Source organism: Bubalus bubalis, chromosome 15, assembly GCF_019923935.1.
Source record: "Bubalus bubalis isolate 160015118507 breed Murrah chromosome 15, NDDB_SH_1, whole genome shotgun sequence".
Classification (NCBI taxonomy): domain Eukaryota; kingdom Metazoa; phylum Chordata; class Mammalia; order Artiodactyla; family Bovidae; genus Bubalus; species Bubalus bubalis.
In genome coordinates, this window is record NC_059171.1 from 50,874,869 (window position 1) to 50,902,610 (window position 27,742).

The 27,742-nt window shown below is 34.7% G+C and overlaps 1 protein-coding gene across 14 annotated transcripts in view; it reads right to left on the reverse strand.

The window, feature by feature from the left end:
- The window catches only part of CSPP1 (centrosome and spindle pole associated protein 1), a 112,221-nt gene that overhangs the window by 38,921 nt on the left and 45,558 nt on the right, over positions 1-27,742 (reverse strand). For 11 of the 14 annotated variants that reach the window (XM_044928707.2, XM_044928709.2, XM_044928715.2 and 8 more), the window contains 8 exons: positions 23,198-23,291; positions 22,107-22,164; positions 20,013-20,221; positions 17,545-17,666; positions 17,097-17,181; positions 9,571-9,700; positions 7,596-7,743; positions 2,932-3,084 (listed from right to left, as the gene is read on the reverse strand). In XM_044928707.2, coding sequence (XP_044784642.2) covers positions 2,932-3,084; positions 7,596-7,743; positions 9,571-9,700; positions 17,097-17,181; positions 17,545-17,666; positions 20,013-20,221; positions 22,107-22,164; positions 23,198-23,291 — 999 coding nt within the window. The remainder of the gene's footprint in view (positions 1-2,931; positions 3,085-7,595; positions 7,744-9,570; positions 9,701-17,096; positions 17,182-17,544; positions 17,667-20,012; positions 20,222-22,106; positions 22,165-23,197; positions 23,292-27,742) is intronic. The other 3 variants (XM_044928713.2, XM_044928712.2, XM_045162807.1) reach the window with 2 other exon arrangements.

The window sequence follows — 27,742 nt, forward strand, 5'->3', positions numbered from 1 at the left end:
CTTATGTATGATGTAAATATCCTTTTCTTAAGAATACTGCTTAAGTACACATTAAAATGTATTATGTATACACATATAAAAAATTTCTAAAATTGCTTTTAAAAAATCAGTGGATTCCTATCCATGGTTTAAAACACAGATTAGAAAATTAGCTCTAAAAACATTTTTAATTTTTACAAAATTAAAATGACTTTTAATCACTGCAATACTTTTTACTTAAAAATTTGTATCAGATTAATGATATAAATTTGAAGATTAAAAATATGCTATATATAAGTTATTTATAAATAGTATTAAACATTCTGGGAAAGGAAACATATTATTTTATAAAAGCAGCCTGGAAAATAAGTATACCCCAGCAGTCTTTTGAATGCAGAAAAAAATTGTATGCAAATTTAAGGCTCACATAACTTTTTTATATCATTTTATATTTATATAAAAATATATCATTTTTTAGTTTCCTTATACCATCAATCTAAAGCATTTATTTCTCTCACTCATATAGTGGTTGTAAGCCAATTGCTTTGCAGTTGAGCTGTCATTTGGGTCTCTTTTCCTTTGTATTTAAATTTACTAATGCTTACTTGAATAGATCAAATCAATACCTAAACATTAAAAGCTTAGGTTATGGTGGAAAAGCTGATCAGAAAAACAAAACTGAGTAGTTTGTTTCACATTAAGATCTGTCAAATTCTAAACCTTTGAGGCAATTAGAGAAGAAATATTGTTAGAGACAGGCAAGATAAGTTCCTTTAAACATAAAAACATTATAAAAACAAAACAAAAGGGAAAGACATGCTCTAAACAAAGAAAATGAAAATGCATTCAAGCATAATAAGCAAAAAAATAAATTTAATCCAAATTAGTATGAACTTTATAAACATGATTTTTCACCCAAAAACCATGAAGTAAAAGAAAAACAACAAACATTAACAAGAGCTTTTAAAACAGGCCTAATGAAGACAAAATATTAGAGGATAGTGAATCTCAAGTATATATGAAGATATTCAACTTCCAGGCATATTTGAGCTCCCTTAAGGCCTTTAAAATACTACATGTCACATATGTATATTTTATGTGTGAACACATGTATATAAATACACACACACAAATACATAAACTCATATACATATATGATGGCATAGCAACAAATTAGGTGACTCTCAATAGTTTTTTTGCATTCAGAAAGTCTATTTTAGGTTAATTCTTAGGAAATGAAAGTTAATTTAGGGAATTTCAATGCACAAAAAAGGGGAATTTAAACATTTTATGATTTCTTAAACTAGAACATCCTGACCACATCCTGGCCACGAATTAGCACCAAAACCCTGGTGTTAGACACAATAAAAATAGATAACAAATTCTGCTGCGCATATTCAGTCATCAAGGTTGTGCTCTTTTTTGGGAAAGAATCATGGAAACTTTCTATTTTTCCTGTGTTTTTGCTTAGTAAGAAAAGCTAGATGCCTTACGTATTATTACTGTGACAAAGAAAGTTCTAAGCTAAGAAGGAACTATGTACAAACAATACAGGGGGTGGACGAGAGGAGTAGAGCAGGGGTCTGTACCACTGATCTCAATACAGACTGCTCCAGAAGAAGCAGCCAATGAAGAGAAAAATAATGGTAATCAGAAAGAAGCAAAAAATTCTCTAAAATAAAATGAAAAGGTGTTTTGATGTACGAAGAAATAAAATAAGTTTACTTTGACTTCTGGTCACATTCCCCATTTATTTACAGTAAACACTCTGTGCTTTCTCAAAAATTTTAATTTTAGACAAGAACACTGTATTAAAAAGTCCTTTCAAAATATCCCTGACTGATCATACACTCTTTTAAAAATTTTTTTTACATGTTTAATACATATGACTTATTGGCCAAACAGACAGACTAAATGGTGAGCTCTGATTTGAATTACTAGCCTTGCATTTTTCAAGCCTTTGATAGTAGCACTAATTTCTGCAGCCTTTTGGAATACTTCAAGAGATGTACTGTAGGTTGCTTCCATGGACAGCCTGTATCACTATTTAAACTCTAATTATAAGAAAATATTTTCTTACTTTGAGCCACAGTAGATTTTTACACAGTGAATCTAGTTTTGATTTTTGAACTACTAAAAAGTAGAATTTTTGATGAAATTATTAATTTGGCTCTCACTCTGAGTCCTAACAATTCAATTTGCTGTAAATAAATGGTTATTTTTATAGGCATCAAAATACAGTATAAGGTAGTATATTCTTTAAACTTCACTTGAATTTTAAATATGTAACATATTTTCACATATACTTGATAAAGAAAGATGATTACAAATTTTCCTGGCAAGTCATAAAGATACTGAATAATCTTTAATTTACAGAATCTTTAAAGGACCCTGTTTAATACCAAATCAAAGGTATATGCTTATGAAAGGGAGATGTGACAAGAAGTCAAAGTAAATTATTTACTTCTTTGTACACTGTGGCTTATAAGGGAGTGCAAATGTTTATAAAACAAACAAAAAATGAATTTTACTGTATAATTTATCATATACAACATCTGGTATGTTCTCACTAATTTAAACTAATTCTTATGGGTGTAAGAACCAAACTCTGTATGGGTAAAAAAAAAAGAAAAGAAAACTATTTAAGAAATGTCCTTCCCACTAGCAAAATGAAGCTGTTAGCAGCACCTAAAGTATATATAAGAACTAATAAAGCTGAGAAGAAATACATAGTATAATTAAGGAGCAAAATGTATCTCTTTATTCATTTTTTCAAAATACCTATATAGAAAAGTTATTGTAAATAACATAAATAATGTGTTATGCTTTCTGACTCAGAATAACCAAATTCTCAAAATCTTAATAAGAACTTTGTTGGAGAACAGAAGAGAAATGCTACTGAACAACTTTAGAAACGTAAATATATATATATATATATATATGATTAAAAACCTGAGTTTTTATTTGCAGCATCTTCTTGGTTCTCAGCATTTGAAGTGGCTAAATTTTGGTCTAGAGATACAACAGCCCTTTTATCTTCATATGTTCTTGCATCTGGGTTATGGTAGGCATCTATATTTTGTCTGTGCATCCTATTCAAATCAGCTGAGAGGGAAAAAATAAGCCATTTATTTCAATAAACACATTCCTATAATTAATATGCTTAATAGAAATGAAGAGAACCAACAGGACCAGAGCTGGAATAATTAAATGGTTATCTTGGTAACCTGAAAACAGAAACAAGATTATCAAAACTTGTAAGAAATTTTTCAAAAATAATGTTACAAAATAAATTCAAAATTAGTAGAGAACTTAAAGAGTGTATACATTTTTGACAATCCATAAAAACCATATTTATATGTACCTTACCTCAGAACTTTGACTATCTAAATATAGAACAAATAGTAGTAATTCAAAACAAGTCACAGTGACATTTACCCAACATCATTAGTATTCCTAATGAAAAAATATCATGTGGAGTTTTAAAACATATTCATAAATTTTTTTTATATAAACATTCCTTAAAAGATGGAGCTCTAGTCCCTTCCTCTAGAGTGTGGATTACTTTTTATGACAAGGATTCTGCATAGTGAAGTCGCTTGGTCGTGTCCGACTCTTTGTGACCCCATGGACGGTAACCTACCAGGCTCCACGGTCCATGAGATTTTCCAGGCAAGAATACTGGAGTGGGCTGCCATTTCCTTCTCCAGGGGATCTTCCCAACCCAGGGATCAAACCCAGGTCTTCTGCATTGCAGACAGACGCTTTACCATCTGAGCCACTAGGGAAGCCCAGGATTCTGCATAATGATGGTATAAAACTTTCAAGGCTACTTCATAAAAGACATTATGTTTCCATCTTGCTAGATCTATTGGTTCACTCACTTGGAAGAAAGCCAGCTACCATTCCATAATGAACACTCTAAGGAGCTCTAAGGGGAAGCCCACATGGCAAGGAAACTGGGGCCTCCTGAGTCATGTGAGGGAGCCATAGAGAAAACAGATTCTCCAGTCCCAATCAAGCCTTTGAATGACTTATAGCCCTGACTGACACATTAAAAGGGTCAATTGTATCATATGCAAATTGTCTCCAAATAAATCACATAAAAACAAACATAAATCTAACTGGGGCATATATAATACATAAAAAATATATAAATACCTAATCAAATATACATGAAACAATCTTGCTATTAATCAATTAGAACTATGAGATATTTTTGTTATCTTTCAAACTGGTTAAGTATTTTTAATTTTTTTTTTACTTTTTCTCTTAGTGTACAATTTTTAAAAATTTTAATACACAGTCAAGTAACATCACCATAATCAGGAATCAGAACAGTCCCATCACCCCCCCAAAATTCCATCATAGTTATTCCCTGTCCTCAGCCATAATCTTGGTACCAGTGATTTGTTCTCCATTTCTGCTGCTGCTGCTGCTAAGTCACTTCAGTCGTGTCCGACTCTGTGCGACCCCATAGACGGCAGCCCACTAGGCTCCTCTATTCCTGGGATTCTCCAGGCAAGAATATTGGAGTAGGCTGCCATTTCCTTCTCCAATGCATGCAAGTGAAAAGTGAAAGTGAAGTCACTCAGTCGTGCCGACTCTTAGCGACCCCATGGACTGGAGCCTATCAGGCTCCTCGTATTTTGAGAATATATGTGTATGTAATAGGGCTTCTTTCCCTTAGGTCTTCTCTTTGGAGCCTCCCAAATTGTTCTGTTCATTCTTTTTTTTAACTGCTAAGTAGCATCCCATCATATGAATGTACCACAGTTTATCCATTCACTCACTGTAGAATATACTTGGTTTTTTCTTTATGGGAACTTTAAAAAAACTGAGAAAGGAAACAGATGTTAAATGTATTACAAATAATCAAAATGAGAGGTACTTACTCTCAAAGGGTTGATGCTGTGTTAAAATTGTATGAGTAACAGATTTTGATATTTTATTAATAACTACCTTACAAAGAGATCTTTCTCAGAGAGCTAAGAATATGGTGAATATTCAATTTCTTTAATTTCTTTGTAATAAAAGATGAAAGACGAAACAGGAGTAATTAGAAAAGCCAGCAGCTGAATTAAAGTCATCCAACATAATCCCTGTTATATGGTCTTGGCCATCTAATGAAGTAAAAGAAAACACTGATTTTTACTACATATTGGGAATATAATAGGAAAATTAGGTTCCCTCTCCTTCTCTCAAATGTAACAGCTAAATACAAAACAAACATATTCTTCAAGTTTACTTGCTTTGAAAATACCATTAAAAAACAGTTCCACTGCATTTGATAAAATAGCACACCTTTTTTATTTCATGGCATAACTGAAGCATTAAATAAGCAAACTAAATATTACCATTAAAAATAAAAATCTCAGAAAGGTTTGCTCCATTCCTGTTAGGTCAAGCAATTCTAAAACAATATTTTATAATTCAATAACAAATACTTATCCTACTCACTTCCACCAATTAAACACATATAGGACATTATAATTATATTCTCTGAACTGGAAATAATCTTTGAGGCAAGCTGGAAACTTCTAGGAAATTATTCCAGTGTTTCCCAAAGTTTCTGTTACATAAGCACTTCCTTCATGGTAACTATTATGCTTCTATCAATTCATAATTTAAATTTATTATAGCAAAGACTGGGTAGATGCTTATCAATTTTATGTCCTCCGCCTGGGTATAAAGAAACCCTTCCAGCCTCCCAAGAAGTTACTTTAGAACCTTATAAATAGGTTTGAACAATTGAACAAAGACAAAAGTGATATTTCTCCACCTTTAGGTCAGGCCCCATCAAAATTCTTAACTTGTTCTCCCATCCTCTGGACCATGTCTATGCAGCTAGAAATTAAAGACTCCAAAATGGTACAAGTGACACACTGAAAGAGGCAGATTCCCAAGTCAGCTCTTGGAGAACCACTCAAATAGCATCAAATGCAGTTTAAGTGAGAAGTAACTTACACTGCCTTAAGCCTCTGAAAAACGGGAGTTCTTTGTAAGACCACTTTTCGTTTAAATACCTTTACTTTCAAAGGAAATGTTACAGTACCACCCATAAATGGAAAACCAGTAATATATATTTTATTGCAGTAATATATAATTTTAAATATATGTTTAATGGATCACCTAAAATCATCTTATTAAATATGATCACCTAAATCACATTTAATGGATCACCTAAATTAAATTTATATATTAAATTAAATATATATTTAATGGATCACCTAAAATCATCTTATTAAATATGATCACCTAAATCATATTTAATGGGTCACCTAAAATCATCTTATTTATAAACAGAATAAGAGTTCTAATCTTCAAAATTGTGAAGAAAGTATGAGATGAATATAGGAAAGGAATAAATCTATCGGGAAAGAAAAGAGTTTCCTCATTAATCTAAGTGGGCTTCTAATATATCTTTTTTAAAAAACCATCTTTAACAGAAAATCAAAGGCATAGCCATTAAGAACTCTAGTAACTCAACCCCCAATATCTTCTGACTGCATCACTCAGTTATCCCTACAACAAAGCATAAACCTGAAGAACATCAAATTTACTTTGTATCACTCTAATGGGTTTTCTAATTATTCGTTTTCCATTTCTAATTAAATGATTTTTAAAAACCCATTATCTTTCTCTGCTTTTATTCTAAGCTAGTTGAAGACCATCCCAACATATATAACAAGTTGCAAAAAGTCTCTTTTCAAAGTGCCCATTGTGTGATTTCTAGATGAAACATTTTTAAGAATACATAATTGAAAGATAAATCAATATAATTCTGCAATCTGCCAAACATTTCTGAGCCCAGGTTTTTGTCGAGAGCCCCTGCATTGTGTGGGTATATGGCATATAAGAATTAAACATAACATTCCACAACTGAGCTCAACTGGTGGCTCAGAGGTTAAAGTGTCTGCCTGCAATGTGGGAGACCTGGGTTCGATCCCTGGGTTGGGAAGATCCCCTGGAGAAGGAAATGGCAACCCACTCCAGTATTCTTGCCTGGAGAATCCCATGGACAGAGAAGCCTGGTGGGCTACAGTCCAGGGGGTCGCAAAGAGTCGGACACGACTGAGTGACTTAACTTTCACTTTCTCCACAACTACATCAGATCACTTAAGACACCTTATTAGTTTAAAAATATTGCAATAAGGATTTTATTATTTTTACTAGAAAACTTAAAAAAATTCAAACTACTGGTTTGGGTAAAAACTTGCTAACAATAACATAAACTTTTCTCTACAATCGAGTTATTATCATTAGAAGGTGAAAAATTTGTAATAATAATAAATGAAGAAAGGCTTTTTAACATGCTATCATGTTTACTATCAAAATACCTCTTCTGCATCAAGCTGTATAAAAAGAGACCTTTCCTTACAGACTATGATTCCCACTTCTTTCTACTCCCCATTCTTTTAAAAGTTAAACTTAGATTCTTTTAAAAACAGCAAATCAGAGACTTCCCTGGTTGTTCCGTGGCTAGGACTCTGTGCTCCCACTGCAGGGGGCCAGGTTCAACCCCTGATCAGTGTACTGCATCCCACATGCTGCAACTAAGACCTGATGCAGCCAAATAAATAAATATTTTTTAAAAATCAATAGAAATAACATACTTATCAGATTTCCTTTGTCATCTCTCAGAGGAGCACCACCTCCACCTTTCCCCCAGGGGTTGTAACTTCTCATTTCAGCTTCTAATTTGGCTTCATATACTTCTTTTTCTTCACGTTCTTTCTTTCTTCTTTCTTGTCTTTCTTGAATCTTAACAACATTAAGAAACATTTGTAATAACTGCTAACTGCTAACAAGTATTCCGATACACAAAATTAGTTTTAAGATATTTTATTCTGTTTTTCTTATTAGAAAATTAGACTTTTTCCCAGTATACTTTACTATAAATTTAATATCACAAATATATGCAAAAACAATTAAAAAACACTTTGGTAGCTGGAATACATAGCTGCTACTCCCTCACATCCTGTCACTTGGGCCCTTTCCAGCCACTGGTGCCACTTGGACTAAGGCAACTTCATCTTCCCAACTCCCAGCTTCTACCTGAGCTATTCCCTTCCTAACCTCACCATTTTCATGGGCTCCAACAGAGTCTCCCTACCTTCATTTTCTTCATCTACCCTTTCATGGTACCTGGCCAGCCACAAACTACTCCCCACACCTCTGAGACCTGGGCCAACTACTCCCTACCCATCACCAGACCTACTCTACCTTGGGCAAACTCCATTCCCAAAGTTCAAAGGTACTGAAGGTTCAAAGCTCTCTAGAGAATGCCAGGCTATTTAAGTACACTTTATGAAAGCACACAAAATGGTCTTATCATCATCAAGTGTAAGCATAGGGTTGGTCTTTAAAGACATATAAATAGGCAATGAATAAAGACCTACATTTTGGAAAGTTACTTTTAAAATCATTACCATATGCATGGCAAATTTAAGTAACTACTTCAGGAAGGTCAAGGAAGTCATCACATATAAAAAATTCTAGGTTAGGGATTCTGGTTCTGTCAGTGGTGTTTTTAATATGCTCATTTGAAAACAGATAAATACAGTCTCTTGTTTATAGATTCCTAACACAAAAAAATAATGTTGGTAATTCTGTAATTTTTAAAAAGCCCACTTTTCAAGGAGGTTGCTTAGTGTAGAAAACAGAACAAAAATCTGAGCTTTAGAAGAAATCCCAGTGGAATTTTGTAGAAGGGTACCTCAGGTGAATATATAAATCTAGAATTCCAGGGACCTCTCTGGAGAAGATTTAACTATTCCCTCCCAAAATCCACACATTTGATACAGTTATTCCTAAGTAAACTCTCTCCAAATATTACAAACCACAATAGAATGTCATCTTCCTCCCTAAGCGTTCTGCCTCTGTTTTCCCTATCCTTAGGAGTTCATAGCTTTATCATCCTCTTACAACACTCAGAATCATCTTAAAGCTCTGTTCTTTCCTCAGTCCCTAAATTTAAGTCCTATTAATGAAATCCAAGAAATGTCTCTTCCGATGTCCTGTCCATCTTCCCCACCTGGTACAGGACCTTGTTACTTCCTGGCTGGACTACCTAATAGTTTTACTAAAAGGTTTCTCCACCACATCTCTTTCCCAACCGTCCACATCACAACCAGATATCTTCCTAAAAGCCACATCTGCTCACATCAATTATAATATTTCTTTCACTCTTTGGCTTGAGATTTCCTCCCTTTGGCTGTCGATAGATAACAAGATGAAACTGAAAACCCCTTACTTGCTATCTTTCACAATCCAGTATAATCTAACACTCCAGCCCCTTCTCCTACATCAATTCCATTCCCTGAATACACCAGGAATTTCATATTTATTCACTGTATAACATGAAACTCAAAAGCCATCAACCACGTGAAGCCCTCCTTAATAGCCAAGGCAATTACTCTCCCTATCCCATGCATTCCAGACTGTCTATATCAAACTTTATCACATTTAATGATAAATAAATGGAATTCTTTCTCCTCAGCCACACTCTGAGTTTTAAAGGGCCACTGTACTAACACATAAGATGTTTAACATTACATGAATGAACAAATGAAAAAAATGAATGGATACCTGCTGCTGCAAAGCTTCCTGGTAAGACTGAAATGACTGTTTTGAAGGCTTTGGTTTGTCTTCAAAAAACAATCCTGAATTTATTGCTCGATTACTTGTAATTTTCAGCTCATTCTGTCCAACTGTACTCCTACATCAAATACACAATTAATAATTTAAATCCTTTTATGACAAAACAAGAAGAAGATGCAATACTTCTTTGAAATAGCATGGCATATAAGTACATTTAAAATAGAGAAATGGCAACCCACTTCAGTAATCTTGCCTGGGAAATCCCATGACAGAGGAGCCTAGTGGGCTACAGTCCATGGGGTCGCAAAGAGTCAGACATGATAAAGAGACTAACACACACACAAAATAGAGAAATTATTTCTTTATAGTTCAAAGAGAAATTTTTAAGTAAATGCCCCTTATCTCTGCTTTCAAAATTAATGGAACTTTCAAATTTACTGAATCTATTTCCTAATTTAGGTGGCAGTTACACGCAAGTAAAACATTCACAAACAAATAAAAACACTTTTGATAATTCATCAAGCAATATACACATGACTTATGCACTTCTCTGAATGCAGTGGAAGTCCCTCAAATAATATCATAACTAATGATTTACTTAATAAATTTACTCCAAAATAAAGTAATAACTTCCTAGCCATTTTAAGAATAAAACAAATAATTATAGTAAAAAGTCTGACTATCTCAAATAAAATTTTTTTCACTGAGTCATAGATTTTATTAATGGCATTGATGGTATAAGACTAATAAAATCCCTAAAACCTTGCCCTGTTTATGGAGGCCTGGGATGGGAATTTTGTCAAAGGTGAGAGGTTCTAACTGTTGGGTAAAGTTACAGCAATGATTCCCTAGTAATTGAAGGCCCCTTCTACCCTTCCTTTTTATTTATTTATTTTTTTACCCTGGTAATCCAGGGCTTGTACTTCTTAGAAATTATGCATACAGAACTCATCAAACTCAAAGCAAAAAGGCTCAGAGATCCATATCTATACACATCATGGTCAAAGAGAAGAACTGCAAAAGCAGCAAGAAAATAAAAACTCATCATATACAAGGGATCTTCAGTAAGATTAACAGCTCATCAGAAATGCTATGAAGGCCAGTAGGCAAGGAAATGACATATTCAGAGAGATGACGGGGGTGGGGGGAAATCAACCAAGAAGTCTATATCCAGGAAAACTATGCCTCACAAGTAAAAGTGAAATTAGAACATTATTAAATAAAACTCAGAGAAGACATCACTAACAGACCTGTCTTATAAGAAATAGTAAATGATGCATTTCAGGTTGAAATAAGAAACACTTGACAGTAACCGGAGTAAACACAAAGGAATAAAGAACACCAGTTAACAGTAACTACATAGGTAAAGGTTAAAGATATTACTAATATGCTTTTATTTGCAGCTATATTCTCTGATTTAAAAGACAACTACATAAAGGAAAGAAGGAACAGTTAAAAACTATTGATGAGCTTAAATATATAACAATATACTTTGTATGCAATAGGGGCATCAAGAAGGGAAGGAACGGCATTATACTGGAGAAAACACTTTACATATTATGGAAATTAAACTGGTGTTAATATGAACTCAGTTCTTTTAAATTAAAAACATAAATTTCAGTCTGCAAGGAAACCACAAAGAAAATGACAAATTATACTAAAAGAAGCAAGAGAATTAAAATGGAATGCTACATTTAACACTAAAGAAAAAGCATTACTGGAACCAAAAAAGGAATCTTTTATATTGATAAGGGTCAACTTATCAGTAAGATATAACAATTATGAGCAGATGTACACATAGCTACAGAGATTCAAAACACAGTAAACAAAAACTGACACAACCGAAGAGAGAAATAAATCAAAAATAATAACTGGAGACTTCAATACACTACTTCTAATAACAAACAACTGCACAGGAGCTCAGTGAGGAAATACAGAAAATAAACAAAACTATAAACCAACTATATCTAAGTCACATTGATAGAACTATCCACCCAACAACAGGAAAATGCTAATTTTCTCAAGTGCATATGAAACATTCTACAGCACAGACCACATGTTATAAGCCTAAATCTTAAAATAAACCTTAATAAATTAAAAAAAAATACAAAATATGTTCTCTAACTGCAATGCTGCTAAGTCACTTCAGTCATGTCTGACTCTGTAGGACCCCATAGACGGCAGCCCACCAGGCTCCTTTGTCCCTGGGATTCTCCAGGCAAGAATATTGGAGTGAGTTGCCATTTCCTTCTCCACCAACTCCAATGGAATTATATTAAAGCTCTATTAAAAATTTCCACAATCATATGGAAATTAAACAACACACTCCAAACTAACAAATGGATCAATGAACAAATCAAATGAAAAACTGAAAAATAATGAGATGAATGAAAACAAAAAGATAATGTATAAAATTTAAGGAAGAAGCTAAAACAATAAGAGGAAAATTTAGTTGTAATATATACATATTAAAAAAGAAGACACTATATCAATAACCTAAGCTTCCACCTTCAAAAACTAGAAAATATACAAGCAAACTGAACCCAAAAGAAACAGAAAGAAGAAAATAAAAAGATGAAAGGAGAAATAATATGAAATGGAGACTAAAAGCACAACAGAGAAAATCAACTAGACCAAGAGCTGATTCATTAACAAGATCAACAAGATTGACAAATGTTTAGTCAAAATGTACAATAACAAGACTAAAATTATTGAAATAAAAAAATAAAATAAGAAACATTACTACTGACCTTATAAAAATAAAACAGATTGTAAGGGAATACTATGAACAACTATATGCCAACACATTAGATTATCTTGACAAAATGGGTAAATTTCTAGAAAGACACAAACTATCAAAACTGGTGCAAGAAAAAAATTTTAAATATGAATTAACCAATGACAAGGGAAGAGATTAAATTAGTAATCAGGAAATTATCCATAAAGAAAAGATGAGGGTAAATTGGATTCCAGGTGAATTCTACCTCGCTGAAAAAATTAACAATGCTTCACACAACACACACTCCAAAGTAACAGAAAATGGAAGAGCACATCCAACTAATTCTATTAGGCCAGTATCATTCTGATACCAAAATCAGACAGACTTCAAAAGAAAACAAAAACCAAAGACCAGTATCACTCATGAATACATAGACAAAAGTCCTGAACAAAAAATTAATAAACTGAAAAGTCCAGCAAGATATGAAAAGGACTGTACTTGCTGACCATGTGAGATTTACCCCAGGAACGCAAGTTGATTTAATATATCTGAATCCAATAAATATATCCCCACCATACTAACAGAATGAAGAACAAAAACCACAGGATATCTCAATAAATGCAGAAAAAGCATTTCACAAAATTCAATTTCCAACTCAGTAATATGTTGAAAGAACATACCAAATACCCCTTCCTGAATCAACAAAGAATACAAGGGGACTTCCTCAAGCTAATAAAAGCAATGTGAAAAATCTGCAACATCGTACTTAATGGTTAAAGACGGAATGCCTTAGATGCCAAGATAATAAGATTATCTTGACGAAATGGGTAAATTTCTGCCTAACAGCAGAATAAAATGAAAATGCCCATTCTCATAATATCTATTCATCATTGCACTGGATGCTCTAGTCAGGGCAATTTAACAAGAAAAAAAAAAAGCATTAGATGGAAAGGAAGTAACCTCTATTAACTGATGACATATTATATATCCAGAAAAATGCTAAGAAACCCACCAAAAAAGGAGTACATCAAGGCTGTATATTGTCACTGTGCTTATTTAACTTATATGCAGAGTACATCATGAGAAACGCTGGGCTGGATGAAGCACAGCTGGAATCAAGATTTCTGGGAGAAATATCAATAACCTCAGATATGCAGATGACACCATCCTTATGGCAGAAAGCAAAGAAGAACTAAAGAGCCACTTGATGAAAGTGAAAGATGAGAGTGAAAAAGTTGGCTTAGAGCTCAACATTCAGAAAATGAAGATGATGGCATCTGGTCCCATCACTTCATGGCAAATAGATGGGGAAATAATAGAAACTGTGAGAGACTTTATTTTCTTGGGTTCCAGTATCACTGGATATGATGACTGCAGCCATGAAATTAAAAGATGTTTGCCCCTTGGAAGAAAAGTTATGACCAACCTAGACAGCATATTAAAAAGCAGACACATTACTTTGCCAGCAAAGGTCCATCTAGTCAAAGCTGTGGTTTTTCCAATAGTCCTGTATGGACGTGAGAGTTGGACTATAAAGAAAGCTGAGCACAGAAGAATTGATGCTTTTGAACTGTGGTGTTGGAGAAGACTCATCAGGGTCCCTTGGACTGCAAGGAGATCCAACCAGTCCATCCTAAAGGAAATCAGTTCTGAATATTCATTGGAAGGACTGATGCTGAAGCTGAAACTCCAATACTTTGGCCACCAAATGCGAAGAACTGATGCATTTGAAAAGACACTGATGCTGGGAAAGATAGAAGGTGGGAGGAGAAGGGGACGACAGAGGATGAGATGGTTGGATGGCATCACTGACTCAATGGACATGAGTTTGGGTAGACTCCGGGAGTTGGTGATGGACAGGGAGGCCTGGCGTGCTGCAGTCCATGGGGTCGCAAAGATCAGACACGACTGAGTGACTGAACTGAACACTAAATAGATTTACAGATTTTATATCCTCTCCATCAAAATCTCAAACTGAGCAGCTCATCCCAAGTAAGATTCACATGGAAATACAAAGGACCTAGAATAGTCAAAAAAGAATCTTGGAAAAGAAAAACAACTTTGAAGAACTCATACTTCTCAATTCCCTAACTTCCACAGAGCTACAATTATCAAGTGACACCAACACAAGGACAGACACACAGAACAACGGAAGAGAATAATCCCAGAAAGAGACTCACAAAAACATGCCCAGCTGTTTTTGACAAAGGTATAAAACCCATTTCCAGGAAAAAGGATCTTGTCAACCAATGGTTCTGGGAGCTACTGCCACTCACATGGCAGGGAATGGGTACCCTGACCTAAATCTAACACCTTACCCAAAAAATAACTCAAAATGGATTATGAAGTTAAATGTAAAACTATAAAAACTTTCAGGAAAACAAAGAACTAAAGAGTTCTTTTGTTTTTTAAAAACAAAACAGTAGAAAATCTTTTGGATCCAGGCTTAGGAAACAAGTACCTAGATACTTGATACTGAAAGCATGATCCACAGGAAAAAAGTTGATATATTGGACTTATTTAAAATTTACAAGTACCCTTCTAAAAGGATGAAAAGACAAACTTTAGACCGAGAGAAAATATTTGCAAACCGCATATCTGACAAAGAACTAATATTTAGGATATATGAAGAACTCTTAAAAACTCAGTATTAAAAAAAAAAAAAATGCTCCAATTGGAAAATGTGCAAAAGACATCAACAGAAAGTAAAAAAGTGAAAAGTGAAAGTTTGAGCTGCTTAGTTATGTTGAACTATTTGCAACCCCATGGACTGTAGCCCACCAGGCTCCTCTGTCCATGGGATTCTCCAGGCAAGAATAGTAGAGTGCGTTGTCATTCCCTTCTCCAGGGGATCTTCCCAACCCAGGGATTGAACCTGGGTCTCCTACATTGCAGGCAGATTCTTTACCATCTGAGCCATATCAACAGATGTTTCACCAAAGATTTACAGATGGTAAATAAACACATGAAAAGACATTCAACATTATCATTATTAGGAAACTATATTAAAACCCCAATCACTATATATACACCTATCAGAATGGCCTAAACACAAGTCACATGCCAAATATTGGGGAAGATATGAAGAAACCAGGTTTTGTTTGTTTTTTAAAAAAAAACAGGTTTTTAATACATTGCTGATACAAAAGGAAAATAGTACAGTCTCTCTGAAAAATGTCTGGTAGTTTCTTACAAAAGTAGGCTTGTAACTACCATACAACCCAACAAATACTCCTAGGCAATATCCTAAAGAAATAAAGACTGTGTTTACAAAAAAAAGAAAAAGCCTGTACAAGAATGTCTACAGCAGCTCTATTCATAATAACTTCAGTTCAGTTCAGTTCAGTCGCTCAGTCGTGTCTGACTCTTTGCGACCCCATGAATTGCAGCACGCCAGGCCTCCCTGTCCATCACCAGCTCCCGGAGTTCACTCAAACTCACGTCCATCGAGTCAGTGATGCCATCCAGCCATCTCATCCTCTGTCGTCCCCTTCTCTTCCTGCCCCCAATCCCTCTCAGCATCAGAGTCTTTTCCAATGAGTCAACTCTTCGCATGAGGTGGCCAAAGTATTGGAGTTTCAGCCTTAGCATCAGTCCTTCCAAAGAACACCCAGGACTGATCTCCTTTAGAATGGACTGGTTGGATATCCTTGCAGTCCAAGGGCCTCTCAAGAGTCTTCTCCTTGAATTGATGTTCAAAAGCATCAATTCAAAATAACTTAGATGATCTTTAATAAGTGAATGGTTAAACTGTGGTACATCCCCACCATTGAATGCTACTAACAATTTAAAAAATGAACAATTTACACGTGCAAAAACCTGGATGAATCTCCAGACAGTTATGCTGACTATAAAAAGTCAACCCCTAAAGGTTACATATTATAAAAATCCATTTATAAAACATGCTTGAAGTATTACAGAAATAGAAAATAGATCAGTTATTGCCAGTGGCTAAGGAGAGAATTGGGGTAGGACAGAACTATGTCTGGCTATAAGAGGGCATCTTCAGGAATCCCTGCAATGATGGGAGTATATTTTGACTGTATTCGGTGTTATGTATCTGAGTGATATTGAACACAGTTTTGCAAAATATTAGCAACTGAATATTGAAAATGCTGAAAGAAACTAAAGGGTACATAAGATGTCTCTATATTGCTTCTTATAATTTCACCATAGGAATCTCTACATAAAAATATCTCTACACAAAAAGGTCATTTTTTTAAAATGATGCTATAGTGTGTTCTGTATATATTTTTGTGGTTTTATTTGTACATAAAATGGGTTCCTGAATACATATTTAGATATATCTACCTCTGGATGAATGAGATTTTAGGTGATTTCAATTTTTTACACATTTGTACTCTTATCAATAAGACACACAAATGACTTTTCTAATAAAAGAAAGAGAGGTTATTCTTAATTTTTTAAATGTGCTTTCTATGAAATATGAAACACTGACTTAAAAGCACTGCATATAACGTTGTTGTTATTCAATCACTAAGTTGTGTCCGACTCTTTGCAACCCCATGAACTACAGCATGCCAGGCTTCCCTGTCCTTCACTACCTCTCACAGTTTCTTCAAATTCATGTCCATTGAGTGGGTGATGCCATTCAACCATTTCATCCTGTGTGGTCTCCTGCCCTCAATCTTTTCCAGCATTGTGCACTGGTTAAATAATAACTGGAAATTAAAATAAGTTATAACTATTCTGAACAAAAAAGAGTGCACTGAATAATACAGGTTCAATGGAAGACAAATTAATCTTGAAACAAAGTATTATTTTAACTACTTACACGATAGGCTGTACTGGCTGGTGGGTGACAGGAGCTGTAACATAAGGAGCAGGAGCAGGCTGTACTCCCATCATCCCTGAACCATCTAAAAAGAAAACAAACACATTTGTGTCTGAGTACTCACTTAATTACACTTTATCCCTAAAGGAAAAGTCACATACTGAAAATGCTACCTAAGGGGAAAAAAACATATTTCCTTCTGAGTTAAGAGTTAGCAAAGAATAATGCAAGAAAACATGAAATAGTTATTTCTTAAATCTAGATAAAAAGGAAATAACTATGAATTATAACTGAGTTTTAAAGTAGAGCATTTACTAAATCAATAAATATATAATATTGGAATTAAGTAAAGCTGTGCTTTTTCTCATTGACGTATTTTTGCTTGCACAGAAACCAATCTTCTTGACTGAACTGCTGTACAATAATGTTTACCCCACAGATAACTTACAATAAGCAAGACTAGGATCCAAAGTATTCCTGGCCCCATAGAAATAGTACACGTCATCGTAAGGAGTTCGGTAGTTCGCAGCCAAAGGGGGCAGCATGGGAGGTGGAGGCAGAGGTGCAACTCTGTACCAACATAAAATTGGGAAATTCTTCTCATATTTCATTGCAACTTTAAAAAAAAAATCAAGATAGTATTCTTTTACAAAAATCTTACTGAAAATCTAATTGCTACTTTAGGAAAAGTCATCATCTTGCTTCAATATCTTATCAAAAATTATAATTCAAAAAGCAAAAAATATAAAATTTCAGAATTTAAGGTACCACAGTTACTCAATGAGTATTTAATTTGTCACCATCTGCCAGTATTGAACAAATATGGTCTCTGTCCCTCAGAAATAATACAGAAATAAAACAACCATTAAAGCAGCGTATAGCAAATGAAGCGGTTTCCCAGGTGGCACTAATGGTTAAAAAAAACAAAAAAAAAACCCTGCCTGCCAATGCAGGAGACATAATGAGACACAAGTCCAATTCCTAGGTTGGGAAGGTCCCCTGGGGGAAGGCCTAGGAACCGACTCCAGTATTCCTTCCTGGAGAATCTCATGGACAGAGAAGTCTGGTGGGCTATAGTCCAAGGGGTTGCAAAGATTTGGATACGACTGAAGCAATTTAGCACAGCACAGAGCAGATGAAGCAATACAATGAGACATGGGGTGTTAAAAGAACAGGAACATTTAGATTATATGGAGTAGGAACATTTAGATCACATACAGAAGGGGAAGAAGTATGAGGATGTTTTCCAAGAAAGGCAATGCTTCAACCACGTTGCCAGAGTGAATCACAGAGGAGGAGGAAACAAGAAGAAGAAAAGGCAGAGGTACAGAATGGCATTACAAGTGGTTTCATGTAACTGAGAGAAAGGTGTATTTTTTTTTAACTCTAAAAATGTATTGTTCTTTCAAAGGAATTAAACTATAATGTGAAAAAGAAACTACTTAAATATCAACAGTAAAATTTTGACTTAATTTTCAGCACTTCATAAAGTTAAAACTTCTGAAAACGTCTACATCAGCACTTCATTAATGATTAAGAAGTATCTCTGTATTTCCACCAAGGCAATATTTTCCATTTGTTAAAAGGTAAAAAGCAGATTCCTTTAGATGAACAGAAAGACAAAGGAGGCATCCTAGAATGTCTTCACATTTGAGTGTGTATCTTAGGTTCTCCTTTGTATACTTCAAAATAATTCTGAAGAGCTGAGAAGGCATTAAAGTTCTCTTCAGTCATGAATACTCTTCACATTTACTAAGCATTTATGTGTCTAATCTTACTATCCTTACTCTGTAGATACATCAACAAAACAGCTGAAAAATTACTATAAAAGAAAACTTTCAGTATCATTAAAGCTTAAATTTTTAGAGATTTATACAAGATTTAATCCTCATAACAATCCTCTAACTGTAGATTTAAAAACATATACACACACTCACACACACATATGTATGTTACTATTCTACTTTAACAAGTGAGAAAACTGAAGTTCAATAAAAGTCTGGTTTGCCCAAACTCCAGGCAGTGAAGCAACCATTTTAATCCCTAAGTCAAAGCTGATATCATCTAGCCTTTTGAGTTGGGAAGCCATCAGATGAAACGAACCAAACATCTGATAAGTACAGTAAACATGGTTAGACAATTTGTTAGCAGTAAATAAAAGATGATACCAAGTCTTACTGAAGGAATGTATAGCCCAGAAAGTATCAATGTTAAAAAAGAAAACACCTGATTAAATGCAATCCATCAATTAATACACTAGTAGTGAACAAAAAATAAGCAAAAATCCTGAAAAAAGAAAAGTACAGACCAGAAAATACCAACATTAACAAGATTTTCTTTATGTTTAATCCAATATAGTATGATGCCTTTTACCTGTGACATTAAATCTTTACCCTAATACCTAAATTACAGGTTTTATAATCTCAACACTTTATTTCAGATGAGTTGCATAGCCTGTAAGTAATCACAGAGAAAGAGTTGAAGAAAACAAACTAAAGTAATATATATAAAACAGTCACATTAGAAACTTTTTCTGCATTAACTGAAGGAAGTATTCAATGTTTGCCAAGTGGAAATTACAAAATTGAAAATGTCCAGGTTTTATATGTTAAAAGATATTAAAATGACATTCCAAAATATGACCTAAAACTAAATACTAAATGTATTTAGTTATATATTTTAAAAATACTGAAGCATCTTTAAACAATAAAAGAATGTTATAAGAATTTCTCTTGTTTTTTAACAGAGCAAAGATCAACAATGAAAACACATTTCAACAGAAATTATTTGACAAAATCCATTAATTGTACGAAAATCTCTGAAGGATACCATCATCTGCTTCAGCAACTACTTCTAAATATAAAATATAATGATACCTTACCTAATTTCCAAACACAAAACATTTTAAACAAGCACCTGGGAGGCACCATGTCACCAAGAGTGCTGCTGAGTCCACTGTGCACATCTTCATTCTGAGCTGGGATGGAGTAAACTGATGGGATAGGTGGGACAGATGGGGCGGACAGAGGAGGGAGAGGTGTCTGGAAAGCTATTCTGGGTCTCTCAGGTGGTATCGTCTCTTCAAAGTGTCTTGGTGTCACACTAAACTGCTTTAGTCTATCAGGCTAAAATAAAGAGAAAAATCTGTGTGTCACATGTAATCAAAAATTTAAAGGTGGAAGAGATCTCAAAAGACCCTCTATCCCAGACTGCCAGCAGGCACTTAAGTTAGACACAGAGCAGAGACAGAAACACTTGGGATTTCCCAGCTGGCTCAGTGGTAAAGAATCTGCCTGCCAATGCAGGAGACCTGGGTTTGATCCTAGGGTTTGGAAGATCCCCTGGAGGAAATGACAACCCACTCCAGTATTTTTCCCTGGAGAATCCCGTGGACAGAAGAGCCTGGAGGGCTACAGTCCATAGGGTCACAAAGAGTAAGACACGATTGAGCACACACAACAGAATTTTACAGCTATAAGAGAGTTTTAAGATCCAATTCTTATTTTATAAAATGAGTAACTGAGTCTCCATGAAAGTACATAAATCACCTAAGGTTTCACCATTAATAAATAAGCAAAGACTAGAGCCAGATATTAATTCTAAATATAAAACTCTATTATACTACAACACTATGCTGCTTCACTACTCTCAATTGTCATCAAAGTATTCTAACATTAAAGTTTCTCCAGAGCAGAGTGAGCAAACATTTTCTGTGAAGAACCAGTTAGTAAATATATCAGACTTTGTAAGCCACATGATCTCTTCGTAACTTCTAAAGTAGACCAAAACAGCATGTAAGCAAATTAGCCAGGAGGGTGTGATGCAATAAAACTTGACAAAAACAGGCAGCAAATGGATTTGGCCACAGGTTATAGTTTGCTAACCTCTGCTCCAGAATATCATTTAAGTGCCCTTTTCTAAGATTTGCACATCAAAAATAAACCCAAAAGTGATGGTCTAAATAACTATTACATGTAACATTTTTATTTATTCTCATAAAAAGCAACTTGACACTCTAAAAGTTGTTTAAATATAAATAAGAAGATCCATCAAACAAAAAGGTAACTATAAATGCGAGGTTTAACATGCCACCACATTACATTAAAAAGTTCAAGATTCTAAAAGGAAATTCTTGACTGTCAAAACTATTTGGAAGGTATTTACTGACAGAGGAAAATATATTCAGTTTTGGAATTTATTCTTTTTTCCTAGCACTTTTAATTTCTCAAGAATGATTTCTCAGATTAATCTTAAAGTTTTACTCTATGAGAAGTCAAAAAGTACACTAGGAGTGATACTGGCGCAGTATCAAAATTTTTAAAATGAAGAATCCACAGGTTATATTTAGCATAAGAAAATGTAAGACAAAAGTTGCCTACAACAGAGTTATTTTCAGTTGCTGTATTCTTTTTAAGAACAAACTTTTTAATGTAATTTTTAAAGAAATAAGTTTCTTAGAGATGAAACAAAAACTTGCCCTAGCAAATAAATTCTACACATCCAACTAAAAAAAAAAGTAGCTTTTGAGAAGAGTAATAAATTATTACCTTCTCCTTACTCAACTGCATGATGTGTATAATTCATTCCAATTATGAAAATTAAAAAATTAAAGTAATATAAGGTTATTACCTCTAGATTTACATTAAGCAAAAATTACTAAAATGCTTAAAGACTAGAATTAAAGATTTCAATTTCTCTGGAAACCCCTCTAATACAACAAACATTATCAAAATACAATGAAGATTAACATTCATTGTATATTAAACTAAAATAGTGCATGAAAATAAAGTGAAAGGACTAATTTATAAGAAACTTTAAAAATATATATATGAAAAGGGAAAAATTATCTTAGAGAAGTAAACAAGAGTTAGGACTACTGAATTTAGTTTGTTACTGTTCAAACTTGTCTACTCTTACATTTTCCCCAATATGCTCTGTCTCTACCTGCCACTACATCTGAGCCTTATTTGAATGAAAGAGTAAACATTAAAAGATGGCAAGAACTCTTACCGATTTCTCAGGGTCTTGTGCTCCAGAAGCTGCAACCCTGAGATCCAAATCTTTTTCTCTAAACAAAATTAAAGTTTTATATATTACAAGGTTATAATAAACAGTATCAAAATCATAATCATTATTGAAACAAACTTACAAAGTCCATGCAATGACATCTCCAAAAATAAATAGTAAATAATTTCTTTAATTAGCAATACAACCTTAAATAATTTTGAAAACTAAGTTTTCTGATTTGGTGGAAAATAAACAAGCATTCACATGCAAACTGACTTGGAATAAATATCTCTAAACCAGTGCCTGGGATACTTCAAAGTCTAAGCAATTTACACAGAATAAAGAAGTAAAACAAAATCTTAGTAAAACAAATAAAAACTTCTTTTAGGGTACATGTATATCTTCAGTTCACAAAAGGGAGGATTAACAATTAAAAGTTAACATGATACTCTCCAATAAGAGTATTCCAGAAAAATGATCTTAAATATGGCTAATACCAGACAAGAGATACTGGCTTCCTCTAAGACAAAGGCAAGACTAAAAGGTGATGATAAGTCTTGAATTCTCTAGAACCAAAATATCTATCCCTAATTTTAAACTGAAATTATTATTTCAGAGGTCTTTCTACATGAATGATTACAAACTCTGCGAGTTGTATACAATACAAATATCTGTGGATCTCTCATGATTATTTTTATATGGCATGTACATACACGTGTGCTTACCATTTCGTTGTTAAAAGACAAAACACTTTTTACATGCTACTATATATGGGGATAACACAGTGGGCATGTAGATAACATTAAATGCTCCCCTAAAATTGAAGAATTAATGAGAATATGTATAAGGCCTATTACAGAATGAACACACAGTCTCTTTTGTTACCTGTGATGAAGAAAATGATCACCCTCAAAGTATCTGTTTTATTACCCTGGCTGATTTACAATGTGGAGACTGAAACAGAATGATTTACAAACACAGAACTGTATTATGAAAAATATTCCCTTATTTTACCATGTAATAGTTACTACCATGTCATTTTAAACAAACATTTAAATTCAAAACATCGTTGTTAAATGCAAACCTTTCATTACCGTCTCTTGTTCCTCTGTTGTTCAGCCATTTGTTCCAATAGTTCTTGTCTATATTTCTCTTTCCTTCTCTGAATAAGTTCTCGATCTTCACCCCCTAGAAAATGGTAAAAAAAAAAAAAAAAAGCAGTCTTAACTCTGAAGTAACACATGTAACTGCAAAGTCAATTTTTTAATTTTCATTGTAATTATATCAGAGTATAATTATTACATATGCAGCAAATATAGAAGGTAAAATCACATGTAACATTACCTATTCAATTTTAGTTTTATAATTTATGAATAACTACTATGTGTCAAACACAAGGCACATTACTCCTTCTCAAAATTCTACATTAGTCAAAAACTTTCTTAAATAAGAGAATAATTTCTATTCCCACTTTCCAAAAATCAGGATACTATCTCTACTAATATTTCTCACAAGCCCCTTAAATTTAACAAGTGTGTTCAAAATGGACATCACAAAAGCAACTGTCCCTTTGTTTTCTGTTAGCGGCCTAATAATCGAGCCTCAAAACATCACTATAACTTTGCTATCTCATTCTTTCTTATTTATTTCATGTGAGGCCCCTCTTCTCTACTGTTATGGCCATCAACCTTGGATAGGAACTCTATATTTTACCTGAATTGCAGCAATAACCTTTTAACTTGTCTCCACAACTTCTTCCCTCCCTAATACATCCAGCACACTTATATATGATTAACTGTCCTAAAGTACAACATTAATCATGATGACACCCTGCTCAAAAAATTTCAATGGTTATTTCAATTCTACAGAAAAAAAATATGTGAACCTTTTACTCTGGTATCACTCACATGAAAATCCAGTCATGCAAAATCTGGAAAACCACACAAATCACAGGATATCAAAAATGCAACTGAACCAGAAACTTCTCTACTACCTTAATTATTAGTTTCCTTTTGTCCATTAAGCACAGATGTCAGCAACACTGAAGCTCCCATAAGGTAATATAAATGTTAAGGTTAATAATAATGGTTTACAATTAAAGTAGATATGTCCATTCTGCTTCTGATCATGATGGAATTAACAAGCACAAAACTCAGCCTTCCATTAAAAAAAAAACATAATAAAACTAGGCAAAATATATGAAATAACTGTTTTTCAGACACTGGACAAGAGGTAGCACACAAGTGAAATACCTGAGAGAAGGTAAATAAATGTGAGCACCTTTCAAGCACCCTCCATTTCTGCCTGCGTGCAATCTTCATGGGTATAGGGAGGGAAAAAAATTTAACATGGGAAACAGTTAAATTGAGCAAATAAAGGTAAAAATTAGGAAAGCTAAAGTGGCTAGAAGTTTGGGCCAAAGATTCAAGAAGAAGCGTAAAAGGGCTTTGGAAATCTGTAAAGGGGTTCCTCTGAACTTTACTGTGAACTAGTCAGTGTATGCAGAGTGAAATTCCATTAGGCTGGGCAAAAAATTACGAAGAACCCATAAACTGAATTCACAGACCTCCCCCAATGAAGTGGGGAGAAATTTAAGCTCCAGCCAGCTAGATTGGAGTTCTTGGTGATCCTTTAAGAGTATTCAGGGAAGAGGAGCAAGCATGAAGGCTGAGCAATCTTCCTCGAGGGAAGGTTGCTCTTGATATTCCAGCTGAGTTTAAAATAAGGCCTCAGAGAGACTGGTCCTTAGGTAACAGAAAAACATGAATGTGGCAGACAAAGTTCTCAGACATATCTACATTCTTTCTCTGCCTTCTGGCGCGAACTTCCTGTACAAACCTTTCCCTGAGTGTGGCAGGACCAATGACTTGCTTCCAGCCAATGAATGTGGCAAAAGTGAAAGGAATCTGCAGATGTATTTAATTAAGGCACCAAATCAATTTTGAACTAATTAAAAGGGAGATGATCTTGGGTGGGTCTGACATAAGCAGATAAAAGTTCTCATTGAGTTCAGAGATTCTCCTTGGTGGCATGATAAAATGAGCAGTCTTGGAGGAAAAGACCAAGTGGCAAGAAATAGCAGACGGCCTCCAGGAACTGAGGACAGTGTCTAGCAGATACACAGGAAGAAGCCAGGGCCCTTAGTAATGCAGCCACATAAAAATGAATTGAGCCAAAAATCTGAAAGCGCTTCTTTCCCTATAGTTGAAAAACAGCCTGGCTGACACCTTATGAGATCCTGAGTGGAGGACCCAACAAAATTAATGTCACACAGAAACTCAGATGTGTGACATTTTGAGCCACTAAATCTTACTAATCTGTAATGCAACAATAGAAAAGCAATACAGTGACCCATAACCATTAGAAAAGTTAATCAGTTGAAAAAAAAATCACAGAAACAGAGATGATGGACCAATGAACAAAGATGTTAAAACAGCTACCAAAACTATGCCCAAATATTTAAGTGAAAATAGTAATAAGGATAAAATAAAACTATTATGAAGAACCAAATAGGGACTTCTGCTTAGAAAGTAGAAAGCCACAAGAGAACATTGTTCATACCCTACAATAGGAAACGGAGAAGGCAATGGCATCCCACTCCAGTACTCTTGCCTGGAAAATCCCACGGATGGAGGAGCCTGGTAGGCTGCAGTCCATGGGGTCGCGAAGACTCTGACACGACTGAGCGACTTCACTTTCACTTTTCACTTTCATGTATTGGAGCAGGAAATGGCAACCCACTCCAGTGTTCTTGCCTGGAGAATCCCAGGGACAGGGGAGCCTGGTAGGCTTCCGTCTATGGGGTCACACAGAGTCGGACACGACTGAAGCGACGCAGCAGCAGCAGCACAATAGGAACAAGCTCATCTACAAAATCGTAACTTTTAAAAAGCCCATCAGAGAGCTGAGGTTATAAGCAACCAGGTAAACTGAATTTCAAAGGGTATAAAAACCAATTCATAGAAAGATGGGACAAGACAAGTGTTTTACCTTTACCAGTGTATGGAGAAACGGGCAGCAGCCTTAACAGTAAGGAATCTGCCTACAATGCAGGACACCTGGGTTTGGTCCCTGGGTCAGGAAACTCCCCTGGAGAAGACAATGGCAACCCATACCAGTATTCCTGCCTGGAGAATTCCATGGACAGAGAAGCCTGGCAGGCTACAGTCCACAGGGTAGCGAAGAGTCAGAAATGACAGAGTGACTAATACTTTCACTTTAGAAGTAGGTAAATTGAAAATAACTGAAATGGTAATGAATTCTTAAATGTTTGTGTGGGGTTGGAGTAGCAGTGTAGCTTCTCTGAAAGCCCAAGACACAAGGGGAATCTGCACTCACTTGCTGCCTTCACCTGACGCTCATGAGAGGCTGGAGATGGGGCAACACAAGACACCTGGAAGACAGCATTCCAAGGCAAAATCAACCAACCAACCATTGCCCACATTCCAGACTCTTCTCTCATATACAGAAATCTATTGGTTGAAGGACAGAAAACCTTGGACCCAGAGTTCTGCCCTCATACAAAGCAAAGGTCTGCTACTGCTAGGGGAGAAGCAGGAAATTCTTACACAGAAGACCCTCCACAAACACAAAGGAGAGTTTGGCCACCACCCTGGGGAGAAGCAGAACACTAAGAAAGACTCATTGCTGAGAACCAAATACACAGGGCCAGCCTGGCATCGAGGAACAAGCTACAGCAAACCACTGCTGAGCAAGGAAAACTGGCGAGAGAGATCCTGTCTGTCAAGGGCATGGAGGAAACTGTGGAAGGTGCAGAAACACTGAGAAAATCCCTCCAGGCCCTACACTAAGAACAAGGTAGTCAGGAATTGAACTCTTCTCTCTAAATAAGTCATTAAAGATGTATAAGACACGAACATCACTATCAACCAAATGGCTTGACATTTATAAACTATTACACTCCACAAGCACACAATGCACATTCTTTCAAGTACACATTAAACACTCACCAAGACAGACCAAATTCTGAGCCACTGTTTAAAATTTTACTTAAAAAATTCAATTTTGAAATAACTGAAATTTAAAAATTATTTTCCCCACAAGGGAATTAAACAAGCAGTCAATGACAAAAAGACAGCAGGAAAATCCCCAAATAATGGAATTTAAAAACATACTTTTGAATGATCCATGATTCCATTATAAACCCCACAATATATTATTTTTGCTCTCAGCAGTCAACTGTCCTAATTCTTCAAAGAAAGCAAAATGCTCTAAACAAGATCCTTGGGGAAAAATTAAAGGAAGACAAATTCCAGCTCAAGAGAAATGAGAATACCGCAACGATCAGAGTCACCGCAAGTTGGAATGTACTGCCTCAGGGGAGAGTAAGTTCCCTAAGGGGACACACAAATATAGCTGGGGAAAAAAGATCCAACCATGTGGTAAATCACTGAATTAAATGAGCTTAATAGTCTAGTCCAAGCAACAGAGTCTATTATCAAATATCAATCTATAATTCCTGGATTGAATTAATGATAAATTCATACCATTCATCTTTAAAATTTTAGGGTATAGTAATCCATTTACTGATAAAATTGTCAGCGGGTTTCCAACACAAAAAAGCATTTCTCCAATTTTTATCATGTTTAACAAAAAAAGAATCCTAAGAAGGAAGCCAT